This window comes from Camelus dromedarius, chromosome 2 (genome assembly GCF_036321535.1).
Source record: "Camelus dromedarius isolate mCamDro1 chromosome 2, mCamDro1.pat, whole genome shotgun sequence".
NCBI classification, from domain to species: Eukaryota; Metazoa; Chordata; class Mammalia; order Artiodactyla; family Camelidae; genus Camelus; species Camelus dromedarius.
In genome coordinates, this window is record NC_087437.1 from 76,344,055 (window position 1) to 76,367,479 (window position 23,425).

Genomic DNA, 23,425 nt, shown 5'->3' on the forward strand with positions numbered 1-23,425 from the left:
AGGAAGGGAAGATAAAGAAGTAGAGGAGTTCCCATCATCCCTCTCTAGGTTTGGCTTAGACAACAGAGGTGTGGTGTGTTAGAGAAGTTGAGGAAACAGCAACTGCCTGAAGGCTTTTGCCTTTCTTCACATGTGGAACTCAGGAAGGAGATGCCTCACAGACCATCCCACATCAAAACTGGGAGTAACTGAATCAGAATACACTCAAAAGCTTGACAAAGTTGAGAGGGCTGAAGATATTCCAGAATTTAACTTTCCTGACTCACTCTCAATTTCTCAGTTGTGGCTGGGATCAGATGTTTTCTCATCCCCTTGAAGAGGAACCCAGAATTCCTCTGACTGGAGAGCAGGTCACTGTATCAGAGGGGGGCTGCTATAGAAGAGGGGGTGAAGTGGCTTGAAAAAGGGCTATAGGGTGGGGAGAGCTAGGCCTGTGTGTGTGTGTGTGTGTGTGTGTGTGTGTGTGTGTGTATGGTCTGTAGCACTAGAGAGGACAGAGATGGGACTGAATCAACCAAGGAGGGATGTTGAACCCTTCCCACCATATAGACCAGCCCGTGAGTTTACATCAGCATCCCAACATCATCCTTAAATGTCAGGAGGATACTCAAATAAAGGATCTTGCTGTGGAGATGGAAGCAAGGATCAGAGGACCTTCTGCCCCTGCTGTCTGGAGATTACATGAGCCACACAATTCCCCATATTTTCTATTCTAGGTATCACTTTAGGGATGAGAAGGGGGAAGAGCAGGCATCTGAAAGACAAAAAACTGAGTCATCCAAAGGAGATTTAAAAAAATTGCATAGGGAAATGAAATTCTGGTAGACTGAACATTTGAAATGAATGGAGATAATGTAAAACAGAAAAATCAAAATACTGTAGATTAACAATTTTAAAATGCTGTCACTACTTAGCAGGATGATAGTTCAAAAGGAAGATTAGGCAGGGGGAGAGTATAGCTCAGTGGTAGAGTGTGTTCTTGGCATGGATGAGGTCCTGGGTTCAGTCTGCAGCACCTGCATTAAAATAAATAAAGTAAATAAATAAACCTAATTACCTCCTTCCCCCCAGAAAAAAATTAAGTAATAATTAAAAAAATAAAATAAAATATATTAGTTGGACCAAAAAAAATTTAAAACCAAAAACAAATCAAAAATAATCCCCCCCCCAAAAAAAACCAAAAAAGGAAGATTAGGCATGTTCTGGAGATTAAAAGAACCAAGTATTATTTGCATATGTGAGTATCCCTCAGGTATGATAGTGAGTCATCTGTCTTTTGTTATTTTTTGTTGTTTTTAATAAAATCATCTCTTATGCCAAAGAAAAAGTCTTGTTTCGATTTTCTTATTCTCTCGCGCCACTCTCAATTCTCATAGAAAATTATCTTTTTTGCTCTTCCTTGCCCACACCCCATATTTCCTGGTCTGAAGGAGAAAGAAGGAGAAATTTTTCTGTTACATGTGGGGGCCCACACTGGACTTTGTTGCCTGAGATATATTTTTCGTTCACCTCTTGCCATTTCTGAAGACAGGAAAACTCTTATGGTTAATATATCTTAAAAGTTTTCAGGCAGTGGAAAGAGTTGTAGAATTGTGAGAGAAGTCATTTCTTGAGCATATGTGAACCAAGAGATGCTTCATGGTATTTCTTCATTTTATTGTCTCTCCCAGTCGAGCTTTTTGGCATTGATAACAAGTAGTTGAATTTAATGTAAATTTGGATCCCTGATTCTTTCCTTAGAATATCTGCAAAAAGATATCTTTATGATGCAGCACTGAAGTGAAAATAAATTCTGTACATAGAAGATTGCTTGACATGTACTCCAGGTGATAGAATTAACGGGCATTGAACTTACCAAATCTCTTGCAACAGACCATAGGATTTCCAATGCAGGGAGAAGTCTGTGTGATTAGTTTGTTTTCACATAGGACCATTATTCAGTACTGGAATATAGATTTGTAAAAAGTTTCTGGCTAACTTTTAAGAGAAGCTATTTGACCTAGAGTAATATTTAAGTTAATAGTGGAGAAAACAAAACTCTGAGCTTAACCAAATAGGAAGTACAGAGGAGGAAATCCTAAAATAATTTGATATGGTTTAAAAATTTACTGTCAGTCTTGGAAAAAAAACAGTCAAGACTACAGGCACTGGTGAAAATCTAACTATAACCAACCTACAAATGACTGAGAGTGATTTAGAAGGAACTCCAGATCCCCTAGACTCTCACAAGCAGATAATGTCAGGAAGGTTGAGGTCGAATTCTGGTTTAGGTATCAAAAAGAGAAGAGTTTAGATTGATAAGTGAGTGGTATTTTTAGTTGGCTTTAAAAGAAAATTAGTACATTTAGTGTAGTGTTTCCATTTTTAACTTGAAACCTTTTATAAAGTAGACAGTGTGTTCTATCATCAGTGGCCACTTAGACTCAAGAAAATGTGGACGTTATATTGCCCTCCTCTCCACCCCTCTTCTTGATCTTGTCTCTGCTGCCCAGCTGATCTCTTACCACTCCCTACCTCTCATTATCCAGCCATGCTGAACACTTTCTGGCTCTGTAAATATTCCACGCTTTGTCAACTTTTCATACCTGTGTGTGTCACATCCTCTGCTTGGCCTGCTCTGTCCTTTCACCCACCCTCAAATGCAAGTTTCCTGACATGTTACTACTCACACTTTAAGACTCAGCTCTGGCATCACTTCTGTAAAAGATTTTCCCTGACTGTGTACCACCTCCATATTGCACCCTGTGCTTATCTCTGGCACTGCACTTACAGTGCAATCTTATATTTTTACTTGTATCAATTCAACAACACACAAACAAAAGCAAACATATTTTTCATGCAGCATGGCCTCTAAATGGAAGCCAAATTCTTCATCTGGTGCTTAACTGAAGAATCTCTGATCTGTTTTCATACTGGGGGGGTGTGATCACACTGTGTGATGGGTTTACTGAGTTATTACAGTTTGTTGTATAGAGTTGCTGGGCTCAATTTGCAAAAAGCAGAACTCATTCTAGATATTTTAAGCAGGATAAACTATAATTCAAGCAATCAGGTCCATACATATTCATCAGAGTGCTACAGACTATGGTTGAATCTTTCAGAATAAATTCCAGAATAATACTGCTACCTGGCCTGCCAGGAGTGCTGCTGCCTCTCACAGGGCAGGAAAGTGGAGTTAGGAGCTCACTACTGACCTGCTGAGTTCAAGAACACAGTGCTATAGCTGCTATTTGGGGGTTAGGAAGCCACTGTTATCCCCACTGCACCTTGGTATGGGCACTGGAGCACTCTGTGGAAAAGCCAGATACTCCAGGACTGTGCCTCTGAGCAGCAAGCAGTAGGAAGATGGGCTCATCCTCACTTGTAGAGTCAGTCTCATGCAAAGGACAAGAGGACTGAGCCAATCTGTACTGAGAAACCTAGTGGCAAGGGATTCTGGGCAAAGTAGTTTTATCTCTTCAACTAGTGCAGGTCAGGAGCATGCTCTAGGCAGCTGAATTGAATGCTGAATGCTAATTCCCTACATCCACCATGACCAGGTGTGCTGTGCATTTTGAACAAGTTTTGGACTTCTCTTTGGTAATTTTGTTAATGTATTAAAACCATCATCTCACATAACTACAAATCCATGGTATGTTTTAAGACAGTTGGCTTCTTTGTCTTTTAGTAGACTGAGCTCTGAACAGAGACTATGCTCTACTCATCTTTGGAACATACTATCTAGTACTGTGTCTAGTCGAATGAATGAATGTATCAATCAATAAGCCGGTGAATGATTCTGATTTTCAAAAAAACCTGTGTCCCTTTGTCCTTTTTTGAATCAGTTAATTCCTTTGACTTTTTCTACTTCAGTTGTTTTCAATCAGGGGCAGTTTTGTCCTAAGGGACATTTGGAGATGTCTAGAGACATTTTTGAGTATAACTATTTTCAGAGGACAGTGCTATTGGCATTCATTGAGTAGAGACCCGGCTTGCTGCTAAATATCCTATAATGCATAGGACAGCCCCCTAAAACAAAGAGTTATTCAGCACAAAATGTCAGTAGTGCCAAAGTTGAGAAATCTGCTCTAATTACTTCTTCTCACTCTGTCTGCCACAATATTCTTATGTCAATAGATCAGAACCCTTGAGAATTTGAACTGTCTCAGCATTCAAATCCTCATCAATCTTTTTCCTCTTTGGCAGGGGTTTCCCCCTGTCGTCTCTCATTCCATGTTAATCATTCTAGTCCCGTGTGTACTAATAATGGACCTCAGGGACACAGACTGGCCTTTAAGTTTCATATTAGAATGTTACTAGAGGAAACTTTGAAGTGTCACTTTTCAACTTTTTAAAAAAATCTCACAGGTCTAGATTTGGAATTAAAATTTCATTCAACTTAGAAAGTGTCTCAAAAAAGTGAGAGATGTTATTCTAATATATTTTGAACCTTGATGGACAATACACCAATTTTACTGAATTAATTGATTTTTTTACATTTTTCTTTCTCCCTTTTAAAAATAACGTGACAGTTGTCTGGCCAGTAGTCTTTATGAACAATGGATTTTTCCTCTTAAACTGAACTTCCTAGAAAAATTCAGGAAGTTAGTAGAAATATGTCCTTTTTCATAATTAAATACTTCTGGAAGTATAAATATACCAGAATTAGATAATTAAGGTAATTAAATACTTATCATAGTTAAAACACAAGTATTTAGTCATAATTAAGTGATATGTGTCTATGATCAGAACAGGAAGTAAATTTAGGTCTTAAAGCCAGAACTATATGAAACTCAGGTTATGCATCCAACAAATCTTGCTGAGCACCTACTATTCCCTTCTGCTTACCATTGAGAATGTTAGTGAGCATATTATAACCAGTCCCTTCCCTCACCCAGCTTATATTATTTAGTTAGAGTTTCCCTACTAGATAAACACAAGTAGAATTTAATTACTATGGTGACAAGACCTATAATTAATCATGTTAGTATGAAAGTAAATAGGGAATCTGAGACTATTTCTAACTTAATCAGGAGAGAGTTCCTTAAGAAAAGAGTGATTAAGCTCATACCTGAATGATGAGTAAGAGTTAGCTGTGCATAGTTTGGAGGAAAAGCAGCATTCCTGGCAGAGGCATATATGTCTTGGGGCAAAAAAGAGATTGTTTGTTCAGGAAACACAAAGAAAGATTTTGAATTTAATACTTTGAACTGGGAAGCCATGAAGTGGTTTTAGTAGAGTAATGATTTGATCAGATTTACATTTTAAATGACTGTTCTCATTGTTACATGAAAAATGGGGCTGGAGCAAGAAAAAGTGGGTTTGAGGAAACCAGCAGGAGGGTAATTTGAGTAGTCCAGGTGAGAGACGATGGTGACTTAAATTGGAAAGCAAATGGATTTAAGTGGCAGAGTCAACTGAATTTGTGATTGATTTTTGGGGAGGAGGGGAGGGAGAGGCTGGGGAAGAGTCATTGAAGGAGAGGGAAGCATTAAGGATGGCTGACAGACTTCTGACTGGAGAGTCTGGAAGGATGTTGGTACCATTTACCATCATAGGTAATGCTAGAGGAGAAGCAGTTTTGGGGCAATGCAGTTAAAGAGACCATTTATTTGGAGGCATGTTGTATTTGAGATTCTTATAACACCTTCAAGTGTCCCAAATGGAGATAATATAAACATTTGGACCTATGAGTCTGTAACTCAGAAGAGCAGTCTGGGCTGGAGATATGATTTTGAAACCATTGCCTATAGACAATATTTGAAGATTTGGGAGTAGATGAGATCACTTTGGGAGAGAATTGAAGAGGGCCCAAGACTGATGAGTCCCGAGGGAGGTCCATACAAAAAGGTGCTTAGAGAAGGAGAAATCTGCAAAACCGCCTGATAAGTCAGAAGAAAAACAAAGGAAGTATGGGGACATGGAAGACTGGAAGGCAAGGAAGGAGAACTACTAGAGGGAGGAGTAGAAACCTGTACACTACAGAGGAAGCTGGGAGTTAAAATAAGATAAACATGAACATTTTCATTGACTTGGCAATATGCAGGTCATGGGTGACTTCATGCTAGAATTTAGGTGGTAAGAGCAGAAGCCAGATTGAAATGGATTGAATAGTCAATGGTAGGAGGAAGTAAAAATTGAAGCTGTAGCTATATATTTTGTAACTGGGAGAATAGATAAGATTTTAGTTGGAAATTTGTAGTTTAGTAAAATTTTGGTTTTGTTTTTTTAAGGTAGGGAGACAATGGTATGTTTAAATGATAAGGAAGAAAGTCTAGTAAAGAAGGAGAGTTTGAAGTTACGTAAGAGACAATGGATGTAATCCAGAGGGGAAGTTCCTGAGCAAGTGGGAGGAGATGGGATTCACAGCATAGATCAGGAGATTTTCCCATGATAGAAGACACTTTCTATTTAGTAACAGGAGGAAAGAGATAATGAATGTGAAGTTTAGAATATGTAAATATGATTCTTCTTTAGAATGAAATATGACTTAAATCCTCTAGAATGAATGATCTTAGTGATCTGAAGTTATTTGCGTATATACCTCCAAAGCTTGAAATTAGTATTCATATTATTAGGAGATCAAGTTGTAGGAGTGTATTTGTGGATGCCTTCCTACTTGGGGAGAACTTAAGAGGTAAGGTGCCATAATCTCATTTGAAGTGAGTCGATATCCATGTCACTCCACTGGCATGGAGACTGTGTACGTACGCATACTGTCGGTGTCACTCTCACATCCAGTCCCACAAGATGATTTGGTAAGTACCCCCAGGCAAACAACCAAAATAAAAGTTGATGGGCACCAAACAACCATGAGAATCCTGATATGTCTGTAGACTTCATCAGGATTAAACAACATTTTGGGGTTAGTTTTTCATCCTTGTTCTGGACAGCACAGGAATAGAAACATTTGCTAAACTCCTAAGAGGCAGAGGCAGTTTTGGCTTTGATAGTAGCAATTGGGAATATGTCAGTAAAAATTGCTTTTGACTGCAAGTGACAGAAAAATCAACTATGTTGGCTTAAACAGTATGGGTTTATTTCTCATATAATAATCAGTCCTTCAGTATAGATTGCTAGTCTTTCAGTGGCTTGGCAGTGCCAGAGTCAGCATCCTTGTCATTTTCTTGATCTTTCCTCATTTACACAATGTAAGTGCTGAAGTTTCAGCCATTATTTCTATGTTCAAATCAGGAAGATGTAGAAACTTGGAAACGATTACCAGCTGCATGTGTTCCTTTTTGCTAATGAAGAAAGATTCCTCAGAATTCTCTCCAGCAGATCCCTGCTGACACCTGGGGCCAGAGGGAAAAAGGAAGTTGGTAAATTATATATTCGACTCTGTAGCCTCCATGGTTGGAGGCATCATGGTAGAAAAGGGTGGGAAATGGCTTTTTGGTAGTCCAGTCAGCAGTGTCTGTCGCCTAACAATAGGAGCCAAGGAAGCACTCCAGAGCAGATAAAATTGGCAAGTCATGGCCAAGGCCAAAGCAAAAGAAACAAGAGTCACCACACAGCAATGGCTCTGAAGAGACTGAAAATAGACTGGCATCTGGGAAGAGGAATCTTTAGGAAGACAAAAGCTCTGTGGGTCTCTAAACCATTCCCTGGGAACTTCCAGAGAGTATCACATCTGTTTTACCAACATATTACCAAGTAGTTAGGATGGTGTCTGGTATATAGCAGGCTCTCTATGATTGTTTAGTTCATTAATGAATAAATGAATCATCTATGACCATGGTGAGATAAACCCAAGATGATGGTAAGAGGAACTTGGTGCTGCCTCACTCAATTTGGGACTTATTTCAATGGAACTGGGCTGATTTGGCAGATTAAAATAGTTAATTTTCACAGACTGGGAGGAGGAGGACATATACTCTTCATTTTCCTTTCCAGTGAAAGTTTGGAGAGGAGCCTGTTTAAAAAAATCACACAGAATTGAGGAGTTTGGGATTGAGATAAGTTTCAGGGCTGGGACAAACTGGGATTCTTACCCAATGCTGGGACTGCAGAAGAATACACTGGGGAGAGGGATCCAGTGTAACCCAGCCCCATCATGTCCATGCTTGTCTTTCTTGTCCTTAAAGAATACTCTGCATGTTCAATTAACAAGGGACCAGAAGAGTTGGCTGGGGAAATTTCATTCCTGATTAAAAATTCCATTTGTCTATGAGCTGAGCTTGTTTTAATAAAGTAACAGAGAAATGAATCTGAGGCTGCTAGTTCTTTGGCCCATTTAGATGAGTCATAGTGAATTGAATCTTCCCAGTTTTTTCAGTTTCCTTTAGGCTGCTCAGTCATACAGTATTTCAGAAGTTATAAGTACACTGAAATTGATTTTACAATTGTGAAAGTTCAAAACCTATGAGTTTTTTTTTAAACTGAGAAAAGGGGGAGCTATGCAAATTATCTTACTTCAGATTCAGTAATTTCCAAAAACGGAAACTTTTATATAATTATTTTGTCCATGTGATTCTTGACTTTCTTTTAATTATTCTAGATGACAGTTAATGACTGGAGTTTCTGAAAAACATGCTTATTCTAAAAACCATTTTCAGTTAACTAGAAAAAAAAACAACAAAATTACCTCCTACCCCTCCATAGGAATTAAAAAATTTAATGGAAACCATAAAGGGATCAGAATATTAGAGCAAATAAAGAGAAGAAAATTAGATTAAGACCTTTTTTCATATATTTTCTCAGGGTAGAGTTTTGTCCCCCCTCAATTGAGAGACTATAGGAAAATAATAAGTAAAAACAATTACAATTAATGTTATTTCCCTAGTTAAAGTATAACTTGCTCCACTCACCTGCATTTGAAATTCAGACCAAGGAACATTCTGCTGTCTTCATTATGTATAATAAATCCTATAATAAAATTTTATTCTATATTATGATTCATGTTTTCCCCAAGCAATTAGGTATTTATTTATTTTATCATCTCATTTGTGGTTGCAATCTGAGTTGTGGGTTATGTTATGATTAGTTTTGTGAGGAAAAACATGAGGGTTGGAGGGAAAAAAGAAAGACATGTGAGGAAAATAGCAAAGGGAGATTGACCAAAAATGGAGGAAGTAGGACGTAATTGGGAAAGTGTGTTCGGGGGCTAGCCTAAAACATTAATCAGAGTGCAGATACAGTGCAGGATCAGCTATGTACACTGAAGCAGCCGTTCAAGGGGCATAATCAGAGGATGAAGTGTGGTTGCTGGCATGAGTTGGATACAGAAATAAGGACCTGGAGAGGAGAGTTTGGAGAATGAATGTATATTGCAGAGGCCCAGATAACTGGTTATGTTTCTGATGGTGTTTCTGGAACAGATTACCACTTGAGTGGGTGAACCTAGTAAAGTAGATGGGCTTCTCTGATGTGCACGAACATCACCTAATCTGCTGAGGGCCTGACTAGAACAAAAAGGTGAAGGAAGGTTGAATTCACTCTCTTCCTGACTGAGTGAGCTGGGACATAAATCTTCTCCTGTCCTTGGTGCTCCTGGCTCTCCACTCTTGAGACTCGGACTGGAATCTACACCATCAGCTTTCTGGCTCTCAGGCTATTGAACTACACCATTGGCTATCCTGGGCCTCCAGCATGCAGATGGCAGATTATGGGACTTCTCAGAGTCCATTATGACCTTATAATAAATCTCTTTATATGTATTTATACTTTTAAAATTTAATTAATCAATTCATTCATTGGTTCTATTTGTGGAGACTCCTGACTAATATATCAGGTATACCTGGAAGCAGAATCAGAAAGAATAGGAAAAGGTCAGCACTAAGGTTCATGGGCTGAAACTGAGCAGGGGACAAGAGGAAAGACAAATAACACAAGTGCACATGACCTTGGCTGGCAAGTGAGTAAAAGTGTGGAAAGAACTGAGATAGAGGGAGTAAGGAGGGAGGGACACCGAGACAGATGGAGAGAGAGAGGCAGAGAGGAGGCAGAAACCCATGGGTGGAAATAGTAACACATTATCAAAAACACAGGATAAGAGGGAAAGAGAAATACTCTACATTGTAAAGATGGTGAGAAGGAAGGCAGGCTAAGAGTGGTTCACTAGCTTTTACGTTAAGTGTATTAATACACGTTTCCTGTCAAACTCTGTTGTTCCCTTGAATGATAGGCTTTGCAGTAAGTTATTACTGTACTTTAAAACTCATATAAGCTGCTTAAACACTATCCACAGCTCCTCAACTTTTAAAAAATACTTCAACATTTAGAAGGATGATCTGAAGCTTCTACCAGAAGAATATGTGTATTTATTATTATTATTATTACTTTTGCAAAAACTATAACGATACTAACTGGAACAATGTCACTGACAATAGGAAAAGAAATTAATCAAAAGGTTTATATATACATATATATTTAATGCCAAGTATATGTATGTATTACATGTGTATATGTGTGTTTGTATGTATACACACCCACTGTCATATAATATTAGTGCCTGGTCCCTAATGAAATGCTCGGATAATAGAAGATCAACAAGGCAAATTCTGGTGTGAGAAAGGCCAAAGTTTCAAAAATAATGGAACGTGGACTGTATGACCTGGGGAAAGGGACTTTAGTTGGGTGTCAGTAATCACAGATTCCTTATCCTAGATCAATGCACTGCCCTACTTATGGAACACTAGGAAGCCCACACCGATGGTGAAAGACATGGTTAAATGTGTCTTTGACCTCTAGGCCAGTACATTTGCCCCTATGTTTTGCTATTCTTTTACCTGACAGAATGCATGAATTCTTTGTGGCTTAAAGAGTGCTAGACCTACCATCTGAAGCCTTGGAATCTGGTCCAGACCCTTATAAGTTGGGTAATTTTAGGCAAGTCACTTCCACCTCTGAATCTCAGGCTCCTTCTGAGTGAGTTGGACTAACATTTTGGTCCTCAGTCTTTTTTCTGCCTCAACATACTCTCAGCAAATTCAATAGTAGTAGTAGTAGAGTTATGTATTAGGGTTCTGCAGAGAAACAGAATAAATAGAATAGATACATAGAAAGAGATTTATTGTGAGGGACTGGCTCGTGCCATTATGGAGGCTAAGAAGTCCCGTGATATGCCATCTTCAAGCTGAAGTCCCAGGAAAGCCAGTGGTCTAGTTCCAGTTCAAACCCAAAGGCTTGAGAACCCAGGGGAGCCAGTGTTTTAAGTGTCAGTCTGATTCTCAAGGCCTGAGGACTAGGGGACTGACAGTGTAAGTCCTGGTCTGAGGCCAAAGGCCCCAAAACCAGGCGTGCGGATGTCCAAGGGCAGGAGAAGATGAATTCGCTAGCTCCAACAGAGCAAATTCACCCTTCCTCCAGCTTTTGTTCTATTCAGGTCCTCAGCAGATTGGATGATGCCCACTGCATTGGGGAGGGCAGTCTCTTTTTACTTAGTCTACAGAATCAAATGCTAATCTCTTCTGGAAATATCTTCACAGACACACCCAGAAATGTTTGACTAGCTATCTGGGCATGCCTTAGACTAGTCAAGTTGACACCTAAAATTAACCATCACAAGTTATATTTATTGAGTAGTTACCATGTGTCAGATGGTGAGCTAGGCACTTTTCCTCATCTCATCCGCAGCACATGATTTTGCATTTATTTTATTATTATCCACAATTTAGACACAAGGAAACTGGTCCAGAGAATTTAAGAAACTCAGCAAGGTCACACAACTAGTGAGTAACGTACCTGTTATTAATTCAGGCCTATCTAACATCTAGATGTTTGTTCTTAGTCCCTACATTATGCTGTTCCTTACAGTCACGATTCTCCAATGGGGTAGCAACAAGTTTATGCCCCTGACCCCGTGGACGTATCATGATACTGGCCTGCCAGGAGATTTTAAAGGGCCTTTACCCCCACTTGAATATCACTGAGCTAGGTACTCTTTAGACTTCTTTTCACAGATAACTTTTGTGAGGTGAGGATCCTGCTGCTGAGAAGAAAATAAACTTTTATTGCAATAAGAGTAAATCTAGTAAATTCCACTGCTTTTTGCTGTCCTCTAACAGCCTGTATGAATCCGCCACTCGTCAGTCCCTCTTTGTCTCCTTCAATAACTTACTGTCTTCAGAGCAGCCTCTGATCAGAAACTTCATTCAGTCAGCTCTGACTTGTCTTCTGATCATACCTCTTAGATAACACATTGAAAATGCCACTTGGGTCACCTATGGTGCTCTTCTAATTAGACTGCCTTGGGCATAATTTTGTTAATATTGCTATAACATCAAATAACCATGTCACTAATGGCTGTGATCCAATTACAACCTGTACATCAAGCAATTATTGTCTTTATAGTTGGCAAATGTAAGTTGATTGAGGGTCACTGTAAATGAGAGTGGCACCCACATTTCAGTTTTCTGATATCTGAAAGATGTGTCACTCCTTCCATCAGGATATTGTCTCGTGAGAGCTCCCCTTCTGAAGGGACTGGTGGAAAGAATACATCATCAAAATCAGACTATCCCCTGGGCACATTTTCATGCATTTCTTTTTCTATTCCAGATGAGAGCTGGGGAGAAGGGAAAGGTCTAAAAATAGGTGAGATGACCATCACATTTGACTTAACTGCCTGTAGAGGTACTGCCTTTGTCTTTTTTTTTTTTTTTTTTTTTTTAAGTATTTTCAGAGCACATGGTGTGGTGCCTTACCTCTACCTGGTGGGAATGAAAGGCTACACCAGAACCTCAGCTGTTTCTCACTCCTGTTGGGAATTTTCTTTTTTCTTCTCCTTGTCTTCCACTTCTCCTTGACTCTGCCTCTAGCTGGGGTGCATCTCCTGAAGCCCTGCACCCTTCCACCTCAGGCTTGCAGTGTGAAGAATACAGTAGGGGAGGGAAAGATGAGGGGATATGCACACCTATCCTGTATTTGTCACAGGAGCCCCACAATGGCAACATTTCTACCTGCATGTTCCATTGGTTCAGCCATTGCCCTGCTCCACTAACTCCATCAGCCACTAATATTTCATCTTTCAGATGGACTTCGAGTTCCACATTCCTCACCAATACAGTTATTTTCCAAGTAGATTATATTTCAAAAGACAAATGAGGGAGCAGAGCCTCCAAGCTTCGCCTCTACCTCACCGTCTCCAATATCTCCATCACCATTTATGGAACACCACTATGTGCCAAGAATTATGCTAAGTTCTCTGCGTATATAAACCCTCTCCCTTCTATCTCAGCTTTCAATTCTTCATCACTGTAAAAGATGACCTTGGCTGCACTTCAGCCCTTATTTTCTAGACTATATTTTCAAGAGGCACATGGAGCCCTTGCCCAAGAACTCCCCACCTCAGCTTTTCATCCCTAGAGTTCCTGCCTTGTTCCCCATTTGGACCTGCCCTTTGTCTCCATGTTCCCCAGGATGTCCTCCTAGTGCCACCAATCTGTGAAATTTTCACTCTGCTATCAGAAGTGGGGACCCTGATCCAGCTGTCAGGATACTGCTCTTGTAGTTGCTTTCCTGAACACACTTTGGCATGGGAACACACAAAAGTTCAACTCTATAGTTTAATGCATACCGATATCTCAGGTATTTTGTAGCTCAGTCAGCTTTTACAGGTTGGCCCAAAATGTAACTCTAATACTGTTTCTTTGTAATATGCTTTCTGAGTTGTTTTCAGTGGATTGACAAATGAAGTTTTGGAGCATAATCCATTGATACGTTAGGGATTGTCTACATTTTGGATTCATATAGAACAATACAGGAAAAGTTGCATTTTTGTGGCTTGAAGAATGAACCTTAAAATATTCTTTTTAGGAAGAGCAATGCATTTTTCTAAATGAGACCTGAGTTGTGTCCCATGACAAAACTAAATTAAGTTTTAAAGGAAGTGTGTGGTTTTCTACTTCAAATCTAAGCAACAAACCCAAGTAATTGGCAACTGGAGAGAACACTATTGGAAAGTATGTTCCTTTTTCATGAAAGGAAAAGAAAGTATGTGTCATTTTCATCTCTATTTCTTCACATCTAGCTCAGCTAGTTCCTGGCATAGAGTCAGATTTTAATAAATGCTGTTTTTGAATAAATAGGACGTTCCAGTGTCTGTGTCTATGCAAGCAAGTATTCCAAACTGAACTAAATTATTTATCTTAAACTGAATCCCTTCCCTTCCCCCCACAATACTTTTATCTGATGCTTATTTTTATAGTGTGCAATTAAAGGTTGGCAAATGGCTGTTACAAATGATGGCATATTGGTTGAGTGCCCAGACCAGGAGGACAGCTTCACACCCTATCTTATTCTTATCACACTGTCTTCAAATGAGGGAGTCAAGAGTTGGTTTGGAGCTTTTGTATTCAGCCTGTCACTTGGTTCATTATTTGTTTGGAGTCCTTTATGGCTGATGAAAGGAGGCACAGTTCTGAATGGGAGCTCCTTGAGGCAGGGTCTGTGTCCTGTTCGCCATCATGCCCCTTTTAATATCTAGCCTAGGGAAGGAAGGACATGACTATCATTTGTTAAGTGTCTACTAAGTCAGGCACTGTTTTGGGCAGGTTAGACACATGGTCTTATTTAATTAACACAGCTGTCTTATGAGAAAAGTCCAATTTAGAGTTGAGAAAACTGAAGAATACAAGGCTTAAGGAATTGGCCAAAATCACATAGTTATGAAGTTCACCATTGTATACCCAGCTCCTAGCACAGTGCTTGATACATAATAAAGACTCAATAAATAACATCTGTTCTGCTTTGAACGTCCTTCCTCTTTTCACTATTGAGCACTGCCTGCCCAATAAATGTGCTCAATTTAATAGCCACAAGAGTGGTTTGAGACATTCTGGTGAATGTGCCATGGTTTTCATGTTTGACACACACATTATAACCGTTCTCCTACTTATACCCACCTTTTTGTAGAGAAGGATGGTGCTTTCTTTTCTGTCTTTTTTTTAATTCAAAGGTATTTGCTTAGAACCTATTGATGAAAGTGATTGTGGTGTTCAAGGTAAATAGGAAAGTTTCTATCTCTATCACAAAAACTCAAAAGTTTTATGAGGGAGACAGATTATGTGAATACAAAATGACAATGTGATGAAAATAAATGCTTTTCTTTCTCCCTCTCTCTCTCTCTCTATGCATATGTGTACATATATTTTGTATATATAGTATATATCATCAATAGCAACACTGGCAGGGGTGTTGTGGGAGTCCCCAATTCCTGCCACAGAGACTAAGGTAAAGGGTAAGAATCAGGGAAGGTGTACTCTTAGAGAAAAAATATTTGAGACTCAAATGACAAATTATTACTTAACAGTCAGATAAAAGAATGGCATCCAAGGCAGTAGTGGCAGCAAGTACAAAGATACAAGATTTGAGAAAATCTGCAAGATGTTTTGTGCGGTTAGATGGTGGTTTGCATGTAAAGTTATCATGAGAGGATGAGGACAAAGAAGTAATATTAATAAATACCCTTTATTTCATACTTACTGTACATCAATTATATTACTATATTATTCCTATAATAATCATCATTATTCCTGGCAACAATCTATGATTATTATTTTTATTTTAAGAATAGGACACTGAGGCTTTAGGAATTTAAGCTTTGGCTTAATTCCCAGTTTACACAGCTAATGAGTGACAGAGCCGGCTCTTGAACCAGGTCAGTCTGACACCAAAGCCATTGTGCTTTACCGCTTTGGAACACTACCTTCCAAGGGTAAAAATTCAGGTTGGAGAGAGTTGCATAGGCTCTGCCAAGAAATTTGGATTTTATTCTTCTAAATAAGAGAAACAATAAAAAGATCTTACAACTGTTTAAAAAAAATCCTCTCTTTGACATTTACCTTGGAAATAGCTTTCTGCACTTGTGCCCTCAGCCAAGGGAAAAACAAAAATAAACAAATGGAACTACATCAAGCAAAAAAGCTTCTGTATAGCAAAGGAAACCATCAATAAAATGAAAAGATAATCTGTTGGACAGAAGATTTGCAAAGCATATATCTGATAAGGGGTTAATATCCAAAATAGATAAAGAGCTCGTACAACTGAATAACCAAAAAAAACCCCAAAACCAAAAAAACCCAAAAACCCAAATAGTCTGATTGGAAAATGGGCAGAGGACCGGAATAGACATTTTTCCAAAGAAGACATACAGATGGCCAACAGTCATATGAAAAGATGTTCAACATCACTAGTTATTAGGGAAATGCAAATCAAAACTACAAAGAGATGTCACCTCATGTCTGTTCTAATGGCTGTTACCAAAAAGGCAAGCAATAACAGGCGTTGGCAAGGATGTGAAGAGGGAACCCTTGTATACTGGAGGTAGGAATGTAAATTGGTGCAGCCACTGTGGGAAACAGTATGGAGAGTCCTCAAAAAATTAAGTAAAGAACTACCACATGATCCAGCTATCCTACTTCTGGGTATTTATCCAAAGGATATGAAAACATTAATTTGAAAAGATAGACATATCCCTATGTTCACTGCAGCATTATTTATAATAGCCAGTATAATAGCCAGAGTGCCCATTGATGGATAAATGAGTAAAGAATATATGATATATATTATATATACAATATAAAATATGTACAATGGAACACTACTCAGCCATAAAAAAGATGAAGTCTTGCCATTTGTGACAATATGGATGGACCTAGAAGGTCTGTTATGCTAAGTCAGGTAAATCAGAGAAATTCACTTATATGTGGAATCTAAAAAACAAAACAAATGAACAACCATAACTAAACAGAAACAGTGTCATAGATACAGGTTAAAAATGGGAGGTTGCCAGAGGGGAGGGGCATAGGGCATGGTGGTCATTTTGTAACGTATGGAAATATTGAATCACTGTGTTGTGCACCAGGAACTAACATAGTGTTGTCGGTCAGTTATACTTCAAAAAGCAAACAAACGTATAGAAAAAGCTTTGTGGTTACCCTAGGCAGGAGGTAGGGGAAGGGGGAATTGGATGAAAGTGTTCAAAAGGTACACACCTCTGCTTGTAAGATAAATAAGTACAAGGGATGTAATGTACAACATGATTAATATAATCAACACTGCTGTATGTTATATATGAAAGTTGTTACGAGAGTAAATCTTAAGAGTTCTCATCACAGGGAAAAATATTTTTTTCTTTTTATTTAATTTTTTATCTATATGAGATGATGGATGTTCATTAAACTTATTGTGATAATCATTTCATGATGTATGTAAGTCAAATCATTATGTTGTATGCTTTAAACTTACACAGTGCTGTATGTCAATTATATCTCAATAAAACTGGAAGGATAAAAAGATAAAACTTGCTAGTTGTTTTTTTCTGGACTGTGAAATCACAAACACAATAAATGAACAGATCAAACCAAATAAAAACAAACACATAGATACAGAGAACAGAGGAGTGGTTACCAGAGGGGAAAGGAGGCTGGGGGAGGGTGAAATGCATAAAGGGAATCAACTGTATGGTGACGGATGGAAACTAAGTTTTTGGTGGTGAGTATGCTGTAGTATATACAGAAGAAGAAATATAATGTTGTATACATGAAACATGTAACATTATAAACCAATGTTAACCTCAATAAAAAATAAATTTAAGAAACTATCTTTCTTCCATAAAAATTACCCTATCAGAATTGGATTATGGACATTGTGGAAGCTGGGATACCAAGAAGAAAAACTTTTCATTCACACAGAGATATTATGGCTTTAACCAAAACAGAAGTGGGGACAAAGATAGAGGATGGATTCCATGAATCACTGGAAGATAAACAGGGAAAGATCTGATGATTAATACATCAAGTAAGAGAGACGATGACAGTAGTTTCCAGTTTGGTGATGTGGATAGCTTGCATTGTGATGCCATTAACAAAAAGGACACTGGAAGAGAAATGGGTTTGAGTCAGAAGAAGAAAGAATTATTAAGGTTAATCTTAGAAAGTCAAGAATTTGAGACTGCTGTACACATCCAAGTGGAGAAGATAAGTAGTCATTTGGAAAGCTCAGGATGTCCCAGGAGAGGCTGGGTTAGGGGTCCTTTGATTTGGGAGTGATTGAAGTGAAGCATCAGTATTTTAAGGTAACAGTCAGTGGCAGAAGAATCATCAAAGAAATTGAGAAGGCTCTGCCAGAGTGATGAGAAGAGGACCAGAAGAGACAGTGTGGAAGACATGATTCTAAGAGCTGTGGAAAGAGTAGGAGATGTGGACTTCGGCATGGGGAGTGGGCTTCTTATTCAAAGAGGATGATGAGAGATTAGCAAGAGGGGAGGGGAAAACAGAGACAAAGCAAACATACACTTTTGTAAGCTGAGTATAAAGAACTGGAAGGTGGAGATTAAGATGGAGGAAAGAAGAGGACTAACTGATGACGACCCTGCAAACCCCCTGAGGAGGAATGTGGATAAGAGAGACATCATTTCCTCTGAGCCAGGTAGGATGAAGATGAGTAGGGTGAGACGAGGTGAATTTGAAAGCAAGAACTGGGGAAAAATGATTTCTTGACATGTATTACACATTGAGTTATAATTTTAATGAGTCACATGAGATCTCGTGTAGGTGATAATAGTACATCATTGACTCAGGAGGAAAATCCTCTTTCCTCACAGGGAGCATAGGTGAAAGAACAGGACCAACAGTCATTTTTAGGGAAAGTAGGAGATTCTGAGAAAATCCTGTAGTGTCTCTCTCACTTTCTCTTCCTCTTAACATTCTTATGTTGGTAAAAAACAGGTTAAAATGAACATGGTAGTGATCCCTGAATGGAAAAATCAGATCCATAAAAAAGTTGAAATAATAGCCTGTCAGTACTTTACGTTTATAAAATGCTTGGTGGCTTTTATTTCCCATGTTCCCTACCGGCCCCGCTCCTGTGCTCTTGTTTGTTTTTCTTTCTGCCTTGTCACTGTCCTCACCACCTCCTCCTCTCCTTACCTTCTTACTACAGGGCTCATCAACCCTCTTTCTCCTCTGATAGCACGAGCACTTTTTACATTGCTCTTTGCTTCCTGTCCCTATCTGTCGAACCTTAGAGTTGTGCACACGTTTTGTTCGTCCCATTCGATGTTGTGTGTCTATAGTACATGTCTCCTACTTTTTCTTTTACCCTCCACTATCCCTTGCTATGAGCAAACACTTAAGAAATATTTACTACATTAATAAAATGATGACAAAACAAAGCTAGTTGAAAAGTTGAGATGAAATGATAAAACTTGTACGTGTATATGACTGCTCAGAACTAGGGTCTTTTGATTCCCAGCTCTCACCCTGAACTCTGTGCTTCTCTAGAAACATTTAGCAGGTGATAAGGGGGCAGATAGGGGAGACAAAGTGAAAGTGTGCATCAATGAGGCTCAGATGACCCAGGCAAATTCTGCCTGAGTCACTTTTTACTCTCCCAGAAGCCACTTGTGGTGTCATTTGCCTGTGTCATGGCTGACCTTCCCTAGTTACTCTGATGTGATGGCCACAGCCAATGTGCCGAGCTAGAACGCTGGCTGTTCTCTATGGATATCTCTGATAGTCAATAGAGACAATGAGCAGAGACTGCTGGTGCCTTTGCCGGAATAATGCTTTACTTCATTAGCACTGTCAATCCATTTAAAACAAACCCATTTAATAGATAGCCCTGCTTTAAGTAGGTATGTGATAGTATCATCCATGCTGCCCCATCACATATTTTAAGTTATTTATGTACATATCTGTAAATTTGTAAAGAAGGATCAAATACAATGCATTTGGAAATGAAAAAGTTGTATCGTTATTACCAGACTGGCCCCAGACATCCTACTCCTCCCTTAGTTTTCCTCAGTGCTCATCTTAGTTCCTTTTTCCTCATTTGAAGCTGGGTTGTTCTCAGCTAATTGCCAAAGCCCTCCTTTCAAATTATTAACTGAGTATAGTTTGAAATAATATGTTTGCCAAGAATATTTGTAATTTAACAATATATGACTCTCTGTTGGTAGATTTCCTTTACTGAGATAAGTGTTGAAGGAAATTTTTTTTTGCAGTTAATTTGTATAATTATTTAGAAAAAACTACATTACAATGGCAACCACCTATTATGTCCAAAAATGAAGCCCACCTCGGTAATGTATTATATGGTTGATCCAAGAAAAACACTTTGCCATACAAGAATCTATGGTGGTACAGTGTTGAGATTTAACTTAGCTCACAAATCCCTCCTCAGATTTTCCCTTTTCCTCTCTATCAAACCTGTGAGACAAGGTATTTATTTCATTTTATGAAAATGTAAAAAAATACCCAATACCATATTTGGCTTTCCCCTCCTTTTCAATTATTTGATAGAGATGAAGTTGAAAGAAAAATCCCATTTTTGGAATGAATTTTCCTGGTAATAACTTGTCCTTTCAGTGCCTTTCATTTTTGTAGCTCTAACTTCAGTAGACTTGACAGTGAGTATCTTTTTCACTCCATGCTATTTAAAATTTAGTTAGTAGAGTCTGTCTGTGGTATCACAAATCTTATCTGCAGAGGCCACTGGGACAAAAGTGCATAGAAAACTGACCTGGGAGCTACCAAATGTGTTTCTCATTCCTTTGACTGCTTTATTCTTTGCTTCCACATATAAATGAAATAGGCACTGAAAGAGTCCTCATAAATGGCCTTTGAGAAAACAAGAAACTTGACAGTGTATCACAATTGTCCAATGGGGTGATATGCCTCAACTTACCATAGGTGTACAGAAATTTCACAGACTGCTGTGGGTCTGCTACCCACAGTGAGCTAACTACCAAGGAGTTCACAGCAACCACAAAGATGTCTGAATGCTTGGAATGGCCAAGTTACATTTATTTTGTACCAAGCAAAGCAGAAAATTACTCTACAGTCGAGTTACTTCCTCTTTTGAGGAAACAAAAAGACCGTAAACGTACTTGAAAACAGAGAGACAGATTGCGGTCAAGCTCACAATAGGCCCAGGGAATGTACAATATCTCTGGGTTATGACTTGTGGTTCCTCAGGAGGGATGGTTGGCCTAGAAAGAAGCCACTGGATGAATTCTTCTAACTTGGTTGCACTAAGGAAAAATCTCCACTTTCCTCCATGGACAAAAGTTAGCTTGATCCATGTATTAAAGTCTGGGTAAATATAAATATTTGACTTTGCTTTTCGAAAGCTTCTTAATGTGTTGTGATGATTATTTTTCTTCAGAGCTTTAATTTGGGGAGAAATTGGTTTTTCCTCAAGATCATCAGTGAGCTTGGGACAACTGGACACTTTCTCTGATTCTGCCGAAGAGCTTTCGGAGTCTGTGGAGGCTACCATGTGCTTCAGAGTTCCTGGATGTATGAGTTTGTGAAGAAGATCTATGATCTCTTTACCCTTTTCTCCTTCCAGAACCTCTAAACAATGTATATGAGAGCAAGAATTCTGGTTTTCCAATTCTATCACCTTCTTCTTTAAAGCATCAATGTCTTCCTTCATAGAGAAGATATCTTTAGTTATTTTGCACTGTTTGTCTTCATTAACATTCACTCTGGTTTCCAGTACCTCCATCTGCATCTGATAAAAGTCAGTCCTTTCCTGGATTTTTGATACAGTGCTGACGATGTCAGTCATTTCGCCAAGTAGTTCAATCTGGGAAGTTTTGATATCTTGGAGCATTACTGCAAGATTCATTTCTTCATCAGCAATAACGTCATCTTGATCACAATCATAGAAAGTCATAGTTGGATATCTAGTTGAATTTGGGTGCTGGTTCTTACATTTATGGTAAACATTTTTAAGAGATTGTCTCATCTTGGAGAAATTTGAATTCCACATCTGCCCAGCAGCAGCTTTTACCCTTTTGGTTTGAAGTTTGTACATCTTTCATAATGAAACAAGAGGCAAGGTGTTGGGAAACCTGACCAAAATCAAAGAAAGGAGCAATGTCAGAATGAAATGGTCTTTCTCTTACTATTTGTTGGGTGTCTTTCCTGGTAACATCCTAGAACGCCTTATGGAGAGTATCAAGGGCAACAGTGGGCACTCTTTGACAGTTAGCCTCTTATAGGGTGGTCCAGCTGGAGAGTGCTGTGAAATAACTGTCAATTGCATGGAATCCTTCATAAGCTGACCTGATGCTGATGTCACAATGGCTGCTGGCTTAGAATACATTTAACCTTTCAAAATTTTTGGTCACAGGACTCTTTTTCACTAGTAAAAATTGAGGACTCCAGAACTTTTGTTTATGTGAGTTATATCAATTGATAATCCATAATAGAAATTAAAACTAAGGAAGATTTAAGATATTGATTTATTTAAAAAACCCATTACATGTTAACATAAATGACATATTGTTATGAAAAAATACTTTTCCAAAAGAAAAAAATAGTGAAAAGAGTGTCATTATTTATATATTTGCAAATGTTTTAAATACCTGGATTAATAGAAGACACCTGGATTGTCATATCTGCTTCTGCATTGTATCTGTTGTGATTTGTTGTTTTGTTTGAAGTATATGAAGAAAATATGGCCTCATAGAGCTATGTAAATGGAGAGAGTATTTTAATGGCCATTTCAGATAACTGAGGCTTGCTTTCTCTGCTACTCGACCAATGATAATTGATTAGAAGTTAAGTGCAATATATAATCTTAAACCAGGTTAATATCGTTACATTACAATTCACAGATCTATCTTCCATTTTGTATAGATATTTAATATCATGCATTGGTCATTTGGAAAATAATGATTCACTGAAATGCACATCTTCCAAATGGTAATTCATCTTATTATGTAATATCAAAAATATCATGTTCATTAATATCACCACCAATCTCACCAGAAAAGTCTTTGAGTATTGGGAAGAGGCCAAGCCCAAGGTGGCAGATAAAATTTTCCAAAATTCTAACTTTATCTTGAAAAGCTGGAAATGTATTAAGCTTGTTAGTTATTTTCCTTAAAGTGACATGCTCCCTACATACATTAAAAAATTTTTTTTTGCAAAAATGCTTGCCAAATACCCAAATATGAAAACCATAGTTTTCTGCCAGTTTTTTTTCAAGTGAAAATGATGTTCCATGAAAAAAGCAGCTACTTTAGTTTGTAACTCAGATAGGTCCTTTTCCTGGAGACAACTATGATACTTCTGTAAGCAGCAGAAGTGCTTTATGTGTAGTTCTCATTATGTCACGCTTAGTATTAAAAAGAGCTACTGAACGTGGAGATTTAATAAAAATTTTTTTTTTACTGCTTAATCAAGGACATTCTAGAGCTAAGACTGGCTTTTTCTTGTATGCATTCTTTTTTTTTTTTTCTCTGAATCAGTGGGGGTGAAAAATACAATCACTGTTGGTACAGTTAAGTGCCATTGCCTTGGCTTGTGCTAAGGTATCAGTTTTACCCACCGTTGCTCTTGCAATGCAATTTGGAAAATGCAAATATCAACACAGTGAAGAAGATAGTGTTCTAATACTATTTTGAAATACTTTTGCCCTCATGGTCCATTGTATGCCACACTTTGAGAACCACTGCCTTAAAGTTTTAAAATGACATCATACATTT

General features: G+C 38.3%; 1 protein-coding gene across 1 annotated transcript; it reads right to left on the bottom strand.

Moving 5' to 3' along the window:
- Window positions 1-20,705: 20,705 nt before the first annotated feature.
- Window positions 20,706-21,939, bottom strand: CCDC54 (coiled-coil domain containing 54). The gene has a single exon (XM_010978416.3). It carries the CDS (start codon window positions 21,745-21,747, stop codon window positions 20,761-20,763), a length of 987 nt encoding a protein of 328 aa, XP_010976718.3. The 5' UTR covers window positions 21,748-21,939; the 3' UTR covers window positions 20,706-20,760.
- Between the last annotated feature and the right edge of the window lie 1,486 nt (window positions 21,940-23,425).

Bases quoted from the DNA above. Each gene is read 5' to 3' on its own strand.
- CCDC54 (XM_010978416.3), bottom strand. From the start codon at position 21,747: ATGTACAAACTTCAAACCAAAAGGGTAAAAGCTGCTGCTGGGCAGATG.